Source organism: Drosophila ananassae, chromosome 3R, assembly GCF_017639315.1.
Source record: "Drosophila ananassae strain 14024-0371.13 chromosome 3R, ASM1763931v2, whole genome shotgun sequence".
NCBI lineage: Eukaryota > Metazoa > Arthropoda > Insecta > Diptera > Drosophilidae > Drosophila > Drosophila ananassae.
The window spans coordinates 7120848-7136014 of NC_057930.1; the positions used below are offsets into that span (position 1 = coordinate 7120848).

The 15167-nt window shown below is 46.5% G+C and overlaps 1 protein-coding gene across 2 annotated transcripts in view; it reads right to left on the bottom strand.

Annotated features, from left to right (window-relative positions):
* The window catches only part of LOC6503284 (accessory gland protein Acp36DE), a 75015-nt gene that overhangs the window by 41658 nt on the left and 18190 nt on the right, over nt 1-15167 (bottom strand). For both annotated transcript variants that reach the window (XM_001967549.4, XM_014903624.3), the window contains exons 2-3: nt 12165-14805; nt 10740-11703 (exon numbers count right to left, since the gene is read on the bottom strand). In XM_001967549.4, the coding sequence (XP_001967585.2) occupies nt 10740-11703; nt 12165-14805 (3605 nt within the window). The remainder of the gene's footprint in view (nt 1-10739; nt 11704-12164; nt 14806-15167) is intronic.

The following is a 15167-nucleotide window of genomic DNA, read 5'->3' on the forward strand; positions in this document are numbered from 1 at the left end:
TTATGACTTCTCGCGGCAGAGTGAAATCCAAACATCGATAGACATTTATGCTCTGCCCCATCATCCTGGCTTCGCTAATTTTCCATTTAATTGAAATATGCTACCCATCAGTACTGAGAAGAGTACTTAAGACAATAAGCCTAGTCGTACTCAATAATTAGCTAGCTAAACTCCGAGTATTCATAAATAGGTTCGAAAAGAATAGATATTTATGTCAATCACCACAAGTATCTCCGAGTCTTCACTTCCATTTCAAAGCTCGTTCGAAGTTGGAATTGCAATCTGTGAGGGGCTTTGAGTAGGGAGTTGCTATATAGTGTTTCTTTGCATACTTTCACTTGGTCGTAGCCAATTGGATTTAATGGGCCGAGAGCCTACTGCCACCGATTGCACTTCGCGTGCCCTCTTAACCTCGAAAGAATGTACCGCGATTGCGGAATAATTAAATTGCTCACTTCCTTTGAGCCGCGGAGGAGAATAGCACAATGAGCTGATTATGCGAGTTCTCGCGAATAATACAGTTTTCATCCGTTCTTGCGCTGGGCTTGCGAAAATTCAAATTAGTCAATTCTATTGTTCTAAAAAGCCAAGAACTAGTTGACTCTTTGTTCGAATTATGCGGAAACGCCAAGTAGAGCTATGAAAACGAATTCTCTGGAGTACGATACTTACTATACTTATTTGATTTAATTTCAACTTTATTTGAGGTATAGAATGATCTCTTTGGTGACAGCATAACCAGTAGAACCACTTCAACTGCGGTCGAGTGCTGGGACACAATGGGAGCTTCGATCAATAGAAGACCAATCCAGACAAGTTGCTTTTGTTCAAAGCACGAGCTGCCAGGAACATTAGAAGCGTCTGATTTGTGGAGCAAGTAAGCCATTGCCGTGAAATGGAAACAATAACGACACTCCGCTGGAGTTCTGCCTCTCGACGACGTTAATGACACCCTTCCAGAACTCTTCCAGAGTCGAGCTACACATGAGTGGGTTTAAACGAGTTCAAGTTTCTGGATAGCAGTGATTTACTCAGATTGGATTCACCCACAATACTCCTACTTCCGTGACCCTCAATCAGATGAGAAATATTAAAGGTCCCAAAGACTATATGAAAGCCAACTTCCACACTCTAGACTCCCATTTCTGAAAGGGAAATCGCACCCACTGGCCGCCAGTTACCCAAGTCTTCGGTTCCAATTCATAAATAGACATGTAGACCGGCCTGACAACCTGCTCAGGGGCTTTGCCACACTTTCCTGTACCGCAGCGGGCTTCTGCTTCTGTCGCATATGGCAGTGGGGTCTACGTTACAATGGATCGAAGGCGGGTGCATTGAGGTTAGGAAACCATTGCAAACAGTTGGCTGTGGGATGGGAGGGCAGCACGCCATGTTCACTGATTCGGCGATCGAGATACGAGATACACAGATACATCACAGGGGCCGACCGAGCTCAGAAAATGTGCAAATTGGAGTGACTGGGCGATAAGAAATGTAAATGCTTTGTTTCGTTTTTTTCTGGTTGCTAGTTGGTTATGGTAGCTCGGTTGGGATCTGAGGTGGGTTTCGTGTCGCTTTTCATTAGATGCTCTGCTCTAATTTTGCTTACAGCTACTTGGCACCAGAATATGGACCAATGACCCGTTACCAGCTCTATAATATTTAGAAATTGATTACATTTTCCCAAAAGTATTGCGCAATTCCCCAAGGTCTAGATTCCGAAGTGATTTTTTTCAACGTGCATGCTTAGCCCAAATAATCGAAATTTATGTGAGCATAACACCATCAGGCAGAAAACATACAGTATCATGCGACGGAATCGCGGTCAGCTGGAGAATTGTTTTGAAAATAGCGGTTCAGTGAAATATTTGCCTTCCCCAATGGACATTTGCTGTAAAAATTTGATGTTTGTTTTCCCAAACAGAGCATTCTTCGAATGAGTGCAAACAAAAGCAAGAGTTCCAGACCCAGCTAGACTGTCCCCCGAAGAGGAAGGGCACTTTTGAATACTTTTGGAGAGGAATTGGCACATCAGCGCACTGGACTGGAAATCGACGGCGGAAAGCCAGGCAGCGCAAAAAGTGTCCATTAGAAACATGCATAAACGTTTTTATGACAAGCTCCAACAAAAAGTTTCCCAAATCTTTCCAGCATGAAAGACGAGGCCCGGCTTCGGCTACAAAGCAAAACCTAATTGATTCTGGGCCTTAGAAACCGGCGCCGATCCGCCCGAGTGCCTCCCAGTATTTTCCGAGCATGTACGGTGGACGAAGCTGAGCGTAAACATTTCAACAACTCTTTGAATGGGTGCTACGGCGGTGCCAACGAAGTGGTACAGATAGTCGAGGTCTGGTTGGAGCTTGAAGTCAGTTACTATGGAGACCAAAGAAATAGCGGCTATACATTTTCATTCGTATTATCTTAACCTGGTCAACCTCAATGAAATAACAATCATAACGTAGCAGCCACTATGGTCTTTTAGAATCTTGAACCGTCTAGCCCAAAACTTGCAGCGTGTGGATTCTGTTCACCTTGTAGATATTGCCCCTCGGAGTATCTCGCAAAAGCCGAAACAAGTGTTCTTCCAAGGCGTTGCGCTTCGTTTGGAAAAGCGGATGAGGTGGAGCTGAGGCAGCAGCAACATTTTGCCGGCAGTCCTACTTTTAAATATAGAATTTGAACTAATTTCGCTTGTTGTGTTTTTGTTATTTGTTGCATTAGTTTGGATGGATGCTACCGATGATGTTTGCTGCTCTTTCCCATGGCGGTTTTTTTGTTTCTCGTTTTTTGCCGGGTCCGTCGAGCGAGAAATCGGGCAAAAATAGAGTTTGGGGCTGCTCTGGGCCGAGTTGGTGGAGTGAGTTGGGGCCGCGGATGGATGGACCGGTGGTGTCGTTTATAAATAAGTCATGTGATTCATGACTCGGAATTATTCGTCTGTGTATTGTAATATCACTTGTGGGCCAATCCGTTCCCTCTTCTTGCGATTCAATAGGACTCGGGCGATGAGTTAATGGGCGTCTAAGTGGCTAGCCGAATGACACTTTGAAGTCCACTGCACCCCGAAAGAACGGCTATCAGACTTTGTGCTGAAAGCCGTGGGACTCCAAGTGAAACTCAATTGGGGAAGGATAGTCTATCGATCTAATTACAATTCTCAGCTGAACATGGATCTGCCAATATTTCACAAAAGTGGCGTTCAAGTCAACCCATTTATTAGCAACTTGAAGCAACTCTTAATGACTTTCACAATTTCCACCAAACCGCCCCTCCTACTGAACGAGAGCGAGATGAAAATGTTCCCAAAACTTTGATGGTTTCGAAACGAAAGAGAAAGGGGTGGTTGGGCGGGGGAACAAACAAAAAGCTGGAAGAAATGCAACCAAATCGCTTAAGCTCATTAGTTAATATCCAATTTATAAAGAAGCCGCGGAGCAGAGCCCGAGTCGCCTCCGGGCGGCGAGAAGCATTAATCAAAAATCATTGGGAAAACCGAGGAAAATCGGGCGAGGGAAAGATATGCGGGAAATTTCAGCAACTTGTACAACTCTTGCCCCAAAGAGACGGCGACAAATTAAAATCGCTCGCCGATTGCCACACAAGGTGGGGAGGGGGAATTCCTGTTGACATTACGAAACGTGTGAGAAAATCCCATGGCCGAGATTTGAGATTTAATTTGAAGCATGGCAGAGCCAAGAAAAATGTTGCAACCACAGGAAACCAATAAGCGGTTCGGTTCAATTGGTCACACACTCTGGGTGGTTGGGCCTTTCGGATGAGCAGGTGCCATCGGAGTCATGGTTTGTCATCAATTCCTGGGCTGTGCTCCCTTGCAGCTTCTAGATTCCCCCCTCCCTCGCACTCGCTGCCTGTCAATTTCTCGCTTTATTTGGCCGCACACACGCAATAACTTTCCATACGGAAGGCAATTTGTTTGCCACGCTCACATAAATTTATGGTCTCGACTCGGAGGTATTTCCACTATCGCCTCCCCCGCTGCCCGAGTGCGGCTGTTTTTTAAATGGAACCTCCGTTCGGGCTATACAGTATCAAATGATGATGTCCATGATGAGCCCCGAACGCCGCAGAGGGCATTACTCAGCCGTTCATTTGTTGGCACTTAAAACGCCATCAAACGGCATTGGACACGTGGGACTTTTTATACTCCAGTCGGGAGAGTGCTTCCCGGCCTGTTGAGGTGAGACCGGCCCAGAATTGGGGTCATTTGATGCTAATTACACATTAATGTCCCCGGGCAAGCCCACAAAACTTTCAGGCGAAACAGGCCACGAACCAGATGCGTATTAGACATTAATTTGCCAAAGCAACGGGTGAAAATATTATCTTCAAACTACTTGACAGGGCAACGAATTTTGATTTATGTGTAAACAGCCGAAGCTTATTGGATATACATATATGTACATATGGTTAGATATAGTTTGGTATGTTCCGATCCTTACCAAACAGGCCTGCCGAAAGACGGACAGATACCGACTCAGGAGGTCTTCGGCTGACTGATCTGCGTTGAAAAGTTTAGACTAAAGTTACAATAACTGCTAAATGGGGTATGAGAATGGGTCTCTAAACTTCTGATAGTTCTGGGAAATGTTAATTTAATAATTTACTATCAGTTTTTTGACAACATGATGTCTTTGGCTGATATGTTGGCACTTAAGCAAGATTTACTTTTAAGCTAAGCATTTTTTAGGTTTTACTTTGGAGCTTTTCCTTGAAGTAAAGCACAAACTCTGATAAAGTTATTAGTAGCTTAGAGCCAAAGGCATCTTATCGGCAAATGTCGGTGGTATTTCTGAAAACCTCTTGAATTTATGCCGACTTCCACCTTGCCTGGCAACTCCGAAGAGTAGCTAATAAACAATTTTCTCAGCGGCCGTACAACTTTTGCCACCACAGAAACCAACTTCATTACAATTTCAAATTTGTGTTTCTTGTGCACTTAGCGAAGAAACCGAAACTTGTAGGATCCCCGACCCCCACCGGCGAGTAATTGCTCTGGCGAGGCGAAAAAAGAAGCCGAAAGCGGCATAAATTGTTGATGCAAATGCGTCAGTTGGTCTACGTGGAAAGCGAAATGTTCGGCGAAAAAAAACTCAAAAAGCGTAAATATAAATTCTAAAGGCGTCGCCCAGGGGGAAACTCTATGAAACACTGGCGAAACAGGGGCCCCGACTGAATGAAATGCTTAATTGACGTCGAAATGCAACAAAAGCCGCGATTTGCATTCAGCAATTTCATTAATTTTGATTGAGCATTTGAATCGGTTGCGCTCTATTGGATGGCACAGTCCGTTGTAAGCCCGTCCCGCTAGAAATCAGTTCTGGGAGTGCTCCCTCGGCCAATAAATCCACCCGTTTGACCCCACTCTGCTGGCCAGGTCTGCCCAAGGCGAAACCAGACCCGTTTAATTAATAAACGCTGGCCCGAGGCGACCTCCGCGGAATGAAAACCATTCAAAAACAATTCGATTCGAAAAGAAATCTATCCACTCACTGTTTTTGAGAAACTCGTTACAGCTGTGAGATGTGAATGTGACGGGGATTTATTGCGCCTCATTAGAATTCTAAGCCCAAGACATTCCCACCTCGTTTCGGGTCACCCCGATCCGCTGTTCCATTTGTTAGCCATTTTCGCCAGCTGGCCAAATAAAATGAATCGAATTGCTTAATCGAGTCTGCTTCAATATATGTAGCTTTGTTGGTTTATGATTTCAGCACTAATATTGCACCTAATTGTATAGATTTTGAAGCAATATTTTTATTCGAAATGAAGAGAAAACATTCCCAATATTTGTTTTAACTTTAAAGTGACTTGATTGAAAAAACTGCCATGCAGAAACATAATACTTGTCAGTATAATAATGATTTATGACCTCGGAGCCTGTTCTCCCTCGTTTTTGTGCATTTCACACGCAAAAACTGTCACTCTCCAAAGGTCAAAGGAGCACGCTGACTGGCTGGCTGGCGGGTTCACGGGTCGGATACTTAATCAAACCATAAATATCCCACAAGCCCATAATCTGGATGCTGGCTCGGCTTATGGAAACGGATTGTTTGGCCAGAAGAACAAAAGCGAAGCGAACACGCTCGTAAATAAGAGGCGATCAGTGATTAGCGAATAAATATTCACACGGCGCCTAATTGGCCGGCTCTTCGGGCAACTTTCGGGGCAAGTTCAGGGTCAGCTCGGTTGTATAACCAGACGGATTTGCATTTACGAGGGTCGGGTCTAAATGGTTTTCTCAACTTTTCCTCCCCAGAGCTGAGAGCTGAGGGTTGAGGGCTGACAGCGCAACCAGTTGTCGAAAAACTCTTTTGTTGATACTTTCCTGGACAAATTGCAAAGCAAACAAGCGCCGAGCCACAGTTCGCCAATTTCTGCAGAGGGATAAGTTTACACGTAAATTTGGCAAACTAGTTGCCCTCGTTAAGTTTCAACACTTGTGGCACCACCAACCGGAACTCTGTGTTTTATTTAATTTGTGAGTAACTCTGTTTCCACTTTCAACTGCATCTGTTGTCAATCAAATATTTAACATTTGACACGTTTTGTGTACCCTCTTGGGAAATGTGGTTTCCAACGCAGTTTTTTACCATCACAAGGGGTATTTTGAATACGAGTCAGATGGCAGCACCATCCACGAGACTACTTCTGACTTGATTTGCATAAACCCGCTCATCTTTTCCGTTCGAGTGTTTTCGAAAACAACATATTTAATCAAGATGAGCATCCCATGCTGTGCAAACTTGAATTTTTAATGGCAATTTCGTATCAAAAGCAAAACCGAAAAGAAATTAAATTCCTGCTCCCTTTGAACAGCGAATTGAACAGCGAATCATGTTCTGATGGCTGTTTCCGTCGATATTCGGCATTCACTTGAATTTTTTCAAGAATTTGAATTCTTTTTCGCTTCGATTACGATATTTTCCTCCCAGAGTGAACAATTATGTGCCATTAAATCGTTCTCGGAAGCGCTTAAATAGGTAGAGCCATAAAAATACTAGTTTTGGGAAGAGCAAATTCCTTTAAATTCTAAATCAAACGAACTACTCAGTTCCCTGCCTCTTCGCTAGTCCATCCCAGGTCTTAATTTGACCGCCCACGGCAGCAAATTTAATATTTATAAACTCTTATTTTTTAGTCCCATTAGCCATTTATGAATGGCCCGGCGAAACGAATTGTTTATTAAAAAGGTAAACAGAAGCGGGAGCATTCCGCAAAGGGGCAAGGGCCAGCTCGCTGGCTTTTATTTTTTTCCGCCAAACAAGTATACACTTTTCCATTTTCTGGGCTGGCCGCCGCAACAAGCTGGCCGGCAAAATATTACGTAATACGAAATGTTGTTCAAAATAGCCCAGGGAAAATACGAAACTGGTTGCATTTTTAATTAAAAAACCGCGTTGTTCATTGTTACTTTCTTGGGGGCGTTTAACGGCCAACTCCGGCGGTTCGGAGTGTTGACAGCGCTCACGACACTTGTCAAAATATTTGCCACCGGGCTTAGACTCCGGCTTTCTCGCCTCTCGGCTGCGAGTCAAACTTCGTACAGCGGAGCCATATGGAACAACTTTATTAGCGCTTTCCATTCCACTTGCCACAGTCGGCGACAGCGTGAATCCAATTGAGTGTGATTGTGATGGGCAACTTTTATTAATAACGCCATGACATTTATGGCCACTTTATCGAGAGGGAGACAGTCGTCATTAGAGTCAAACTACCATATCATTGCAAAGGTCAAAGCCGTAAACACGGCGCCGACAGCTGTATCTGGCGGATGCTAATGAGTGCACAGCGAGAAACTTTATTGAGTAGCCAATGACAGGTGATTTATTCAAGAAATTACATTCAGAGTCAGGATTACAGTTTTTTAAAGACTCCCAGCATAGAAAATGCGAAAAGAAACCCAAAGTTTCACATGCACGTGTTAATGAATCCGCTTACCAAGCTAAAATTGCTTTTGTGCTCAGCGGGTCGGGGTCGGGGCCGGGGATGGATAATTTTCGATTTCCAATTTGAATCCCGCCAGAGGAAGTACCCAGTCTATTTCTGTGCCTTAAACCAATATTTGGATCTACGCAGAAGAACCTGAAGTTTTCTCATATCCGATTGCGTATTTTCCTCGTGTGCTTCCCTAATGGCTGTTTCTCTGTTGACCTTGTCCAAATTTATGGTATTATTGTTGGGTTGGGCTTTGTTTATCTGTGAGTTACACGTTTCCCCCTCGCTGATAACATGTGTACAGTGTAGACCGCTGGTCGCTAAAACATTGAGGCATTTCTGTGGCTGTTTTGACCACATTTTGAACAGTATATGGCTGATATTGTTTAGGTCTCTTAGAGCCAGTTTGTGCGATTGCATGGTTGCCCGATAGATGGTGAAATATGCTTTCGGCACGAACTCGGCGCTCTCTCCGATAAAACGACGCTTTCGGGCTCCTCAGCAGTAGGCAGATTATATTATTCTTCCCCAGAACCAACTGAAACCAACAAAATGATGTAATGGCAGTTAATTTGAATAATTTTATTCCCATACCGACTGATAAGTTTACGCAACCCGCCAGCTATTTTTCACGCCGTCGATGCAATTTGAAACAAAACCCAAAAGACGTGCACACCTAGCTATACAAACATACTATATGTGTAGATACGCTTGTATATTTGCATACCAGTTGACTCAAATTAACTCGCTTTGAGCCCGAGCTTGGGTGTTTTTCGCACACTCACGCTCGTTGCCGTCGCCGTCGGACAAAATACACACTTAAAGATACATTCACATGGCTCAGTTTGTTATTGCCGGCTTGAGCGAGAGATCCACACATATATCTGTGGTATCTGAGAAATACTATACAAATCATAGATGTCGTACCAAAATTGAAAAGAACTCGCAAGGCAAAGGAAATCATTTGAAACCACAACTAATTCCGTGAATCGTGGCTCGTCTTGGAGATAAAATCTCTTATCCAACGAATTCCTACAAACGCTCGTCATGTAAATGAAACACAACTGAAAAGGCTGATAATTTTAGAGGCAAGCCCGAGCAGGGGACTGTTAATTTGGGTGCTGTTTGTTTGCCGCTGTCGAGTTGCGGAAAATTTTGTAATTGAAAATGCTGGCTGTTAACTGAACTGCGAAAAATAACAAAACAACGAGGAAGCTGACAAAACAGGCATATATTTAAAGGGGAATTTGTTCTGCCTTCTTGAATTTGTGAACAAAAGTGTGGCTTGTTCCCGTCCCACTCCCATTGAAAGTCAGAGTTCAGAGGCACTAATTTCGCTCTCCCCGAGGTTGTTTGTTTGTGTGGCTTTGGTCTTAATTTGTATAATGCATGCACCTCCGAATTGTCAACAGAGTTGCCGTTTCAATGGCCGCAAGTGATTTGTGTTCGCATGAGAAGCCATCGCAAATGCGGCGCAATTAATATGGGTAATACGTACTACACACAGTCGCAAATACATACGTTCGGATAGTCTCAAGCGAGCTTGAATAAAGCGCTCCACACTCAATATTCCGGCGCTATAAATGATGTAGTTCATCGCATCTGCTTCATTATGCGTTTGTATTTTGTGTACTACATACCACAATTAGTTAATGTCCGTTGAGCTCCTTGGCTTCCCGCCCACGCAGGTCGATATTGGGGAAATTAAGCATCTAATTTGGCTAATTTGGACTGATTCAATGGGCTACTTGCTTACGTCAGTGGCAGGGAAAAAAGTAGTCTATCCACAAGAACGACGTTCGGTGGTCGAAGGAAACGAGCAATAATGTAGGCTTCATCTGCGATTTTCCTCAACTATTTATTTATGCGTCCGACATTCATTATCGAGTCTCGAATTAAATCGAATGCTTGATGAATTATTTAAAGCCCTGGGTGCTGGCACTGGTTATCTGCGCCCAGCTCGCCTGCCCCTAAACTCATTGAAAAGTGGACGCGGTTTCCACAGGCACAGGTGTCTGAATGGCCACTAACATACATTCGATTGCCCCATCGAGAGCCCAACAAGAAGCGACGTACAAAAGACTCCTCAAAAACCATCAAAAAGGTCTGGGGTCTGATAAGGGAGTGATAAGTTCGGCACTCCTCTCGGCGATAAGAGTGTTTGCCAACGATATGCTGGAAGCGGACAATGGGGCCTTCTGGCCGTGCTGCACTTTTAAATACTCTATCGGATTCATTTCAAACCGACTTGTCATTGGAAGAAAATTAGGGCTATAATGAATTCAATTTTAAACATTTTAGAAACACACCAAAGCTACAGAAACAAAAATGTTAGCAAGTTAAGTCTGAATTGCGACAAATCAACGAATTATAATGGAAATTTTTAAAATGAACTCACCTCAAAGCAATATTTTAAAACAAACAATGCTACCCAAAATAAGTAACTTGATTGCAAACAATTCATGGAAAAACAATTTCAAAAATGGGGAATTTTTGTTTTGTGAATACTAATGACAAGTTAGAATACGAATTATCAGTTCATTTATTATTTTTATTTAGTTAATAATAAATCGCATGTATCATAATTATTCAACTTGCTTAGTTGCACACAAACTTGCACATGGCTTGCTTATCAATTGGGGATTGTTGGAAGAATGCACAGAACCCCAAATTCCCTTAAAACCACTACCTAAAGTGCCGCCCCTCAATTTCTCATAAAACGCTTTTTACTTGCCTTAAATTTTAAAACATATTTATTTAAATGCCTACTTTCGATTACTTACCGGCTGGCTAGCGTTGCAGACTGCAGCCTCTTGGCCGGAGGCGAGGTGGGGGAGCCGGGGGAGTTGGGCGATTTTGTTGCACGAACACCTCCCACCACTGACCCCCGCACAACTGAGCCTTTATCCACTGGCTGCCGCGTTGACGGGGGAGGGGAGGGCGTGGCGCTGACCTTGGCGGCGGCAGAGCTGCTGCTTGATCGTTTCACGGTTAGAACTTTTGGCGGCACTTTCGGCGTTTGGACCGAGGGCGAACGCCGGGCACTTGAACTGACATTGGGACTGGCCCGCGGACTCAAAACGGATCCGGATCCCGAACCCGTAGCGGAACCGGATATGGGACTCGAAGTCGAATTTGAATTCGAGCCCTGGGCCATGGTCCGCGTCGTGGACACTTTCGATTTCACATCATTGTAGTTTGTTTTGATCAGTGACTTGTTGCTCGCGATTTTATTCATCACGGCATCCCATTTATTAGGGGTATGAGCTTTTCGATTTTGGGGCGATTTGGGGGATTTCGGAGATTTCGGTGACGATTTCACTATACGCGATTTGCCAGCGCTTTTCGACGCCGCCGATTTGCACGACTTGGGCGAGGCCAGGGAGGAGTGCGAGGAGGCAGAGCCGCGAAAAGTCTCCACCGTACAGAGCGACGACAGAGAGGCGTGTGGCCGCGGCGACGTTGCTTTTTGAATTGAGTGGCCCAGCGTAGAGGCAGTCGCAGCAGCAGCCGCAGCCGCAGCCGACGTCGTCGGCGATCGGCAGTCGTTGCTTGGATTCAAAGTCGCGCCGCCGAAAGCTTCCAGATCGCAAAAGCTCCGCGCGCTGCCGCCGTCGACGCTGCAGTAGGAGGTGCGGTTAGAGAGCGTGGTGGCCGCCGAGGAGGAGGAGAGGCAGCTGCTAGGGGGGCGCTGCTGCGCCGGCAGGTGATTCTGCTGCTGGCTCTGCTGGTTGGTTTGGCCTTGACCTGCATGTTAAAAAAAAGCCATTACTAGTATTTATCCTTCATTTATATTTTAAAAAGTACAAAATTTCTATGTTTTAATTGAAAATGCGGAAATAAGGCTCATCTATCCTCTTTTTCATCTTTCTTAATATATTTCTTCGAATATATATTTTGTTACACATTCTTATAATATTTTCACAATTGTGGATAAATACAGTATATCCACAAAGGTCGTATACGCTAGGAAGCTACTTCAAATAGCAGAGAAAGAATCTTATAAGCGCGACCCAAGGGTGGCGTATTAAAAGAAAGTACAAAAGTACAAGTCCAAAGCACTATAGAACTAGCACCAGAACTATACAACGAAATTTTATTGAAAAAACCCTTTAATTTCTAAAGGGCGTGGAGTAGAACATGAACATGGCCAAGAAACTACTTCCTCACTTTGAAATATCTATATCCTACCATTAATCTCTTCTCACCTTTTCGCATGGTCTGCGTGGAGTCATCCGGCGACATGTCCACGTCGACCTCCACATCCAGCTCCAGCTCCGGCTGACGCATCTCCTCATCGCAGCGGTTCTCAACGTCCGTGAAAATGCCGGATGACTCCATGCAAGAGTCCTCCATCTGCGGCACCGAGGCACTCGGCTGGAGCATGTCCGGCCCGTATAACTGGCCGTCGATCACTTGGGCGCGACGGTCGCCACCGCGGTGGAGCACATCGTCGGCATCCGACTCGGTGAAGAAGTCGGAGTCCGTCATGGGGTCCTGACGACGCAAAGGCGCCGCCATTGGAGGCGGGAAGCTTGGTTGGCGAGACACCCGGCCCACGTGGGGTCCGTTGCTCGGCGAGTGGTCACAGGCTCCCCGGGAGGCGGGGCGGGACATCTCTCCGTCCCCTTGGTAGCCCGTGTCCAAGCTGGTCACACTGGTCACGCTGGTGATGAAGCTATTGCTCAGCTTTGATTGCTGGGAAGTGGAAACCTGGTTCTGGGCCGCTTCCACTTGCTTGACAATCTCCGACTTGATTTCGATGGGATCCAGAGGCAGTTCCTCCGGCGAGGGAGTCTGCTCCATTCTCAGCTGGGCTTGTAGGTTCGAGTGCTGCAGCCTGATTAGCTCCATGTTGTGCATCAGATTGTTGTGCATGGGGGAGTCCAGAAAGTCCTTCATCTGATCTGGCGTGAGGATGCCCAGGCTCTCGTCCAAATCGAAGGAGCCTTGCTTCTTAAGGAGTTGCTGCTGCAGCTGGGTCGAGGATGAGAACGAGTTCTCTACCAGCTCGATGGAGCAATCCAAGGTGGTGTCTGGCAGGTCCAGCCCGAAGCTGTAGCGAGTCCTTCCCCGCCCCGAACTAGAGGTCAGGGTGGCATCCAACGCTCCCCGGTTGCCGTCCATTGTCAGATCGCCGTCAGGCGTTCGAGTGGGCAGCACCAGGGCACTCTGGGCCTGTTTCAACAAAGGCGACAGCAGGTGTACTGGCTGGGGCGTACCCTGGCCTATTAAGCGCAATCCGTGAGGCGTTGTGGTGGCCGATTGCGGGGACAAGCACATCAGGGAGTGCTGGGGAATCGACCTTCGCCCGGCTGGCAGGTGCCCCCGACTGGGGGTCACCCTCTCCAGCTCCTGGGTCAGATTCAGCAGCTGAATGTGCCTCGCTGGCGACTGCAACCCGGAGATGTCCAGCAATCGCTCCGTATTCAGAGTCGAGTTCAGAGGCAGCTTCATATTGGCCCTGCTGGTGGTGGAAGGCGTCAAATTGGTCAACGTCACGTCCAGCGTGTCGTTGATTTCCTGCTCCATATTGTCCACTTCCCCTCCAGAACTCTTAAGGCTGAGGATGTCAAGGCCCGATGGAATGGACATGTGTTCGATCAAAGGCAGCTGGTCGATGCTCTGTGTCAAATTCGCTCCGTCGTGAATGATTTTCGTGTAGTTGCCCGGCATTGTTTTTGTAAGATCTGCCCTGGCACCAGGACCTTTATCAAAGGTTTTCGTTAAGTTCGTTTCGTCACCTGTTTTGGCCTCAATCTGTCCCGCATCTTCTTCTCTTGCTAAGGTTTTGGTGATATTCGGATCTCTTTCGAAGGTCTTCGTTCTGTTGATGCTTCTCGCAACTGTGGCAGTCACATTCCGATTTGACTCTGCGTATTCAGTGCCGGTCACATCCAACAATCCACCGCCATCCAAGGTTTTTGTGAGATTGCCAACGCCTTCCAGGACCTTGGTCACGTTTCCAACTCCTTCTAGCACCTTTGTCACATTGCCCATCTCTGAGGAGTTCCCGGAAATGCATGTGGTGTCGTCCTTAGCCTCGATCACGGGCCGAGTTACTCCCAAGGCCCCTGACTCCTGCACAGTGTGGGTGGCGTTCTTGGTGGCTACTCTAGAATCGTGATGGGTGGTGTCCAGAGAGCTGAATTTCCGAAGCATCGATTGGGCGTTCAAAGTTGAGTTGTGGGTGGGTTTCATGATTGGCGTGGTATCCGTTGAGGCAAATCTCTTCAGTTTCGGGTTTATGTCTGCTGTTGTGGGGCCATCCTTGGCTAGAACCTTGGTTTCATTGGGCGAGTCCAGCTGCGGGCAGCCAAGAGTGGACACCCGTGTGCTCTCCAACCTCGGGTGGGTCGTCTCCATGTCCTCGTCGCACACGAAGGTCTCGGACCTCAAAAGAGGCATTGGGGTGCTGCTGATCATTTGATGGTCACCCGCCACCACCACCCCTCTCTTTCCTGCTGGAAGCGGGGTCACCGGCAGGGAGCTCGTCATCGGGGATGTGCTCGGCTTGGGACTGAAATACTTCTTCAGGACCGTGGTGGTCCGCTTGCTCAGCAGGCTGACCGCGTTGTTGATCCGCTCGCCACTGGAGCTCTTCTTCAGACTGCTGCCAAAGTCCCGCAGCAGCGCCGAGGAAGGACCGTACGAGCTAGCAGGTCGCGCCCTGGGCGTGTCATTTGGAGCCCGGAAAATGTGGGTAGCTTTCGAGGTGCCCGTCGGTGGTCGAATGTGTTGGGTGGCGGTGCTATTGGCGTTTTGGCTGCTGCTGGCCAGGCCAAAAGTACTTGGCTTAGGGAGCCGCGAAACGCCGTCCAGGCGGGGAATGCGCGACGTGGCCGGATCCTGCAAAAAAGGGAAAAAGGCACGGAATTTAATTAAAAACTAAGTAAAATAGATGATTACACTTGAGAAAGTCAGCCATGATAACCAAAACATTCAACATATTTTAAAAACATAAAACTGTTTTATAAAATCCAACATCCCCGTTGGATAGTGTACTGTGGCGCCACGGAGATCCACCTATGAAAATCCTGCACGTGCTCAGAATTTTCGGCAGTGGCCAATGTGGTGCAAAGTAGTTCAGTGGGGCGTGTTTCCTTGGCACCAGTTCAACGTACTCGAAGCCAGAGCCACCCCCTTTTTATCCCGTCGCTGATGTCATCGAAACCTATGCAGTTTTTCGTCCTTTTGCAACCCCTTAGGAC